Source organism: Leucoraja erinacea, chromosome 22 (assembly GCF_028641065.1).
Source record: "Leucoraja erinacea ecotype New England chromosome 22, Leri_hhj_1, whole genome shotgun sequence".
NCBI classification, from domain to species: Eukaryota; Metazoa; Chordata; class Chondrichthyes; order Rajiformes; family Rajidae; genus Leucoraja; species Leucoraja erinaceus.
This window is the reverse complement of record NC_073398.1, coordinates 25,955,461-25,961,460: the sequence shown is the minus strand read 5'-3', so window position 1 is coordinate 25,961,460 and position 6,000 is coordinate 25,955,461. Positions and strand designations below refer to the sequence as shown.

Here is a 6,000-nt window from a genome sequence, read left to right as displayed (position 1 = left end):
AGGAAAAAACAAGGAACACATTTCAATTAACACGTGATATCATGAGTAAGAATAGTTTAATCCTATCTCAGCAAGAATCAACTCAGAAAATGTCTAAATGCTGAATATCTGCAACACACCTTTTCTATAGTTCATTTGCATAATGTAAATACCATTAGCCTGGTATTTAGTACTAATCTTGAAATTTAGCAGCTTTGGAAAAGGTTTGAGGTTAAGGGACCTGGTTCCTTCATTGGAAGAAGTGGGGAGCCGAACCTTCAATGCGCGGGGGGGGGGGGGGGAAGAGTGCTGGCAACTTCAGTGTGAGGGAGTTGAAGGTTTGGCACCTTCGTGGAGAGGGGTGTGGAGAGAGCAAACCTATTGAGTGGTAGGGAGGGGAACCTAGGGTAGGAAGGGTGGAAGTGTTAGCATTCAGTGGAGTGGTGGAAAGAAGGGTAATGCCAATATTTCCAATGGTGTCAAACTGTCAGAGGAAGTGACAAGTTAATGCCTTTGAATAGTTTCTCTCTCAATTCGTCACACATTTTAACCTCTTTCTAAAATGTTCCCAGATACTATCACTTGGCTCAATGCCAAACCAGTTCATACAATAAAGCCAGGTATAGACAGAATGCTGGATCAGTGCTGTGTTCTCCGTTCTGGATGCCAAAAGTTTGTTTTGACAGATTCCGCTGGACCCAGACTCGTCCAACCTTACTACATTCGGCACCCCCTTCGGCCGTTACAAATTCCTGAGAATGCCCTTTGGCATCAACTCGGCCAGCGAGGTTTTCCAGCGCTCGATGGAACAATTGTTTGCGGGGTATCCATGTGCCATTATTGTTGATGACATTCTCGTTTACGGGCGCAACTTGGCTGGGCATGACGCTAATTTGAAGAAAGTGCTGGACCGTGCCAACGGCATCCAGCTCAAACTCAATCCCCTGTAGTGCAAGTTTCGGGTCCTGGAAGTTACCTACGTCGGACATGTTTTAACAAGTGATGGTCTCAGACCAGACCCATCGAAGACCACTGCTATCACTGAAATGCCAGCTCCTACTGGTCAACTACCTGGGGAAATTTATTCCCAATCTCAGTGATATATCTGCCCCCTTGCGGGAACTGATACACAAAGACACTGCATGGTCCTGGTATCCGCAGCACCAAAGAGCTTTTGATATCCTCAAGTTGCAGCTGGCCAGCGCACCTACCTTCGCCCATTTTGCTTTGGAGTTACTCGTAACGCTCACATGTGATGCGTCCCAGTACGGACTTGGTGCTGTTTGCCTGCATACCACTGCTGATGGCAACTGCAAGCTTGTTTCATATGCCTCTCGCACACTGATACTGAACAACGTTACGCCCAGATTGAAAAGGAAATACTTGCAGTGGTTTTCGCCTGCACGAAATTCAAGGACTTTAATTTTGGGAAGTCTGTGATTATAGAAACAAACCACCAGCCACTGGTCACCATCTTGAATAAACCCATTCACACAGCTCTGGCTCGCCTGCAACGGATGATGAGCAGCTGCAGCATTTTGATTTCAACATTGTCTATAAAAAAGGCAAGGACATGCACATGCTGACACGCTATCAAGGGCCCCCACATAAAACCAGTGAACAACAACTCTCTGAACAGGACCAGTTCTCAGTAATGAAGGTATCGTATGTTCCCACTGATTGCCTAAGCAGCCTGGCAGAGCACACGGCTGCTGACGAGACTTTACAATTGCTGTCTGCAGTCATCCGGCGTGGCTGGCCGGATAAACACCACAGCACCCCGCTCGCAATCCGCCCATACTTCCTGGTTCGCGACGAACTGGTGTTACAGGACGGGATTATAGTCAAGGGCCACAAGGGAGTTGTCCCAGCTGTCCTCTGGGACAAGCTGTCCTTCGACGCCGTCCACAAGGGTCACTCTGGCGTGGAGGCAACCTTACAACGGGCACAGAGCATGTTTTACTGGCCTGGCATGACCAAGTACATACGTGACAAAACTGAGGTCTGCGCCATCTGCAAATGCCTGACGCCACACCAGCAGAAGCAGCCCTTACTTCCGCACCCATGTTCCTCCTCTACCGTGGTCCACGGTAGCCACCGACATATTCGAATGGCATGGGAAACACTATCTGGTGCTTGTCGACTCTTATTCGGGCTGGTTTGACACTGATCTACTCCAAACCATCACATCTGAAGCAGTTATCCAAAAGTTGCAACGCCATTTCTCCATGCATGGCTCCCCTGCACGCCTTCTATCCGACAATGGCAGTCAGTTCACCAGCCAGATTTTCAAAAACTTTGCACAATGATGGGACTTTCGACAGATCACCAGCAACCCCAAGTTTTTGATGTCCAATGGACTCGCCGAACGAGCCGTCCGAAGCACAAAACAAGTAATGGAGCGTTCTTACCTAGCTAAATCTGACATCTACCTGGACCTGCTCAATGTAAGGAACATTGCCAGGGATCCTGTACTGGGTTCCCCAGCCCACGACTGATGTCTCGCCAAACCCATGCTGCCCTGCCTGTACCCCAGCAGCTTTTGCAGTCACAGGTTTGTTCTCCGCCTACAGTCCAGAAACAACTACAATTCAAGCACGATGCACAAAAACGTATTTTCCACAAATCCAGTAAGCCACTTAAACTTCTCTCCAGTGGACAGGTTGTTCGCCTCCAGACCAACAAGGGCTATGACCTTCTGGGTCACATCCACAGCTCTGCCAAAGAACCACGCTCCTACCTGGTTAGCGCGAACGGGGTCATTTACAGATGCAATCGTCAACATCTCCTTCCGGTGAAGGAACCGCGTCCTGTGACTCCGCATCCAGAGGTTTCGAGTTTTGTATACCCTCCCACTACCGAGCTCCTAGCTCGCCTATTTCACCACCTCCACCCGGCGGGTCCCCAGTCATTTCCACGGTTCCCTCCCCAATCACTTCACCGGTGAAAGGAGGAGATGTGGATTTATACCCGCACACGTGCCGGACGGGTCAGCAGGCCACACATTAGATACGGTGATTTTGTGTAACTATCTATACTTCCCCATATGCGTTATTAACATTCCGGCTACTATATTGTTTGGCCATCATGTTTCCACGTATCTATGTTTTATTTTGTTTCTACGAGGAAAGATGTAGATTGGTTATTTCCTACTAACCAACTGTAGTGCTTGTTCATAGTTGCTCCGCCTAATATGCGATTTATATTAGCAAGAGTCTGAGTAGCTGTTAGGTACTGTAATGTTCTGCAGACCAATGCCCTAAGTGGACTTTAATAAATATGTGTTGTATTTTGATGTGTGTACGACTCCACTCATTACAATCGTATTTTTACAGCCCCCTCTCCTGGCAAGCATGAAGATCACATTAGATCTAAATCCAGAATTTTGAGTGCAAGCTCCTGTGCCAGTTCTCCAGGATTGTCTGGAGTGCAATTGAGTTTAGAATCTTCCAACTGGAAATGCTCCTATTGTGCCAAATGTTGGCCCAGTAAGAGTTCTCACACCAAGGATAGCAGTAGTTGGCTCAGTAAGAGTTCTCACAGATGGGTAATCTGTGTTCTACACTCACCTTGCTGTTGAGTTTCTGGATACGAAGCTCCTTCTGGTGCAGCTCCTTCAGGCTGTCATTCAACTGGCCCTTCAGCTGTCTGTTTTCAGTCTGCACATCTTCTTTACGAGGCTCGCCAAGGCTACCTGCCTCAGAAGGTCCCTGTTTGACAGGTGCGATAATGTATTCAGAAGGTGACACACTGAGTCTCCATTGAGGCACAAATCTTAGCCTGACTTGTTCTGTTGAGAGTCTAAGGATTGTTGGCAAAAAGTAACACCCTTTTGCCAGATGCAAAGAGATCATCCTTATCAATGAAATCTCACATAATAACCATAGCATTACTTTTGCGACCTGCCAATTTTAACTCTTGATTCAACTTGTACCCTATATCCAGGCTACTGTTTGGGGGCCTGTAGATAAGTCCCATTAGGGTCTTTTTACCCTTACAATTCCTCAATTCTATCCATACTGACTCTACATCTCCTGATTCTACGTCATCCCTCGCAAGGGACTGAATATCATTTCTCACCAAGCCCACCCCCTCTGCCCACCTATCTGTCTTTTCAATAGGACGTATTCAATATATACATCCGGTAGGCGGCGCGGCTCTGGCCAGCAGCGGCCTCTGCAGCCTGTCCGCGTTTTTATTATTTTTGTCTGTGTTTTTATGTAGTTTTTGTTATTTTATGTTGGGGTGTGTGTGTGGGGGGGGTGGGGGTGGGGGGGGGGGGGGGGGGGGGGGGGGGGGGGGGTGGAAACTTTTTGAATCTCTCCCTGCACTGGAGACCCGACCTTTTCTCGTCGGGTCTCAGGTGTCGTTGAGGCCGCAACGAGGAGCGGCCTCCAACAGGAAGAAGCCGGGGACTCAGGTGCCGACTCACCGTTGCCGTCGCGGAGCTGGCCGAGGCCGGAGCGGGTGGAGCGGTGGAGCGCTGCTGATGCTGCTTGCTGCTGCTGCTGCTGCTGCTGTTGCTGCTACCGGAGAGTCGGAGGCTCCAGCGGCAGGTCTGTGGACGACGGCGCCGGGGAGCCCGCGGATCCCTGGAGAGAGACCGCTTTTCGGGGCTCTGCAACGGCGACTTCTCCCGCCCGAGTTGCGGGGTCGAAGAGCTCCTGGAGCGGGGCCTACATTACTGCCCCGCGCGGCTGGAATGGCCGCGGACTCTGCGAGCGCACACCGGGGGCTCTAACACCAAGACCCGGTGTGCGACCTCGCACCACCCAGCGTGGCTTTAATGGCCGCGGGACAATCGCCATCGCCAGCCGGGGGCTATGACTTTGACTCTGACATCGGGGGGGGGGGGGGGAGAGTGCAGTGGAGAGATAAGTTTATTTGGCCTTCCATCACAGCTATGTGATGGATGTTTATGTTAAATGTAATTATGTTGTGTCTGGGGTCTATTTGTGTGTAATGTATGGCTGCAGAAATGGCATTTCGTTTGGACCTCCAGGGGTCCAAATGACAATTAAATTGACTCTCTTGACTCTTGACTCCCTTGAATACTCAGTTTCCAGCCCTGGTCCACTTGCAGTCATCCACTTTATTTCTTATACTTTGTGCATTCATATATAATACTTTTAATCCATTACTCCCCACACCTTTCACAATCGATTCCTCTTTCACTTGGCCATACTCTCCTATCCCTTCCTGAGCTTTCTGCCCTGTTAATTCTGGTGACTTTAACTGTTCTTATACTCTCTTTCCCTTTAACTCCATCCCGATATCTCCAGTTAATCTCCTCCCCCCACTATTTAGTGGACTAGACAATAAGTGCAGGAATAGGTCATTTGGCCCTTCGAGCCAGCAACGTCATTCACTGTGATCATGGCTGATCTGAGGGGTAACCTTTCTGGTCAGAGGAGGTAATTGAAGCAGGTACGATTGCAACGTTTAAGAAACAGTTAGGCCGGTACATGGATAGGACAGGTTCAGAGGCATGTGGGCCAAATGCAGGCAGGTGGGACTAGTGTAGATGGTTTATGCATGCAACCTATAATGTAGCTACCTCAATACCACTAACCACGCCCAGTCATCTCAGTATAACTGTGATATCTTCCCCTTGCTCCTCCCTTGGTTCCAGTATGCCTGAAGACTAGATGCTGTCAGTACTGGGACGTGTTTAACATGGCATGTATTAAAGACTCGGTAAAGATTACAGTGTGTCAGACTTAACTCCTTTACAGATCGGATATGTTGGTCAGTGTGGGCATGGGCAAGTTGTGCCGAACGGCCTGTTTCCACGCTGTAAGACTACCGTCACATGCAGCACACCTCAATAAGGGCATCACAGCTGAGATTGGCTATTCCTCTAGCTTGTAGGGAGAGGAGATGATCAGAATGATCATATGAATTTATGAAATTTAGCATTCGCACACTCGCAAGGCCCAGGGATTCATGCCGGAATAGCCTGCCCCTCATTCCTTTTGTAAGGCGTTTGGCATTGTCTCGCATGGGAGGCTGATACCAAAC

The 6,000-nt window shown here is 49.1% G+C and overlaps 1 protein-coding gene across 1 annotated transcript in view; it reads right to left on the bottom strand.

Annotated features, from left to right (window-relative positions):
- The window catches only part of LOC129708055 (golgin subfamily B member 1-like), a 65,062-nt gene that overhangs the window by 7,996 nt on the left and 51,066 nt on the right, over positions 1–6,000 (bottom strand). Inside the window, 1 exon segment of the mRNA XM_055653599.1 lies at positions 3,549–3,689. Within this exon segment, the coding sequence (XP_055509574.1) occupies positions 3,549–3,689 (141 nt within the window).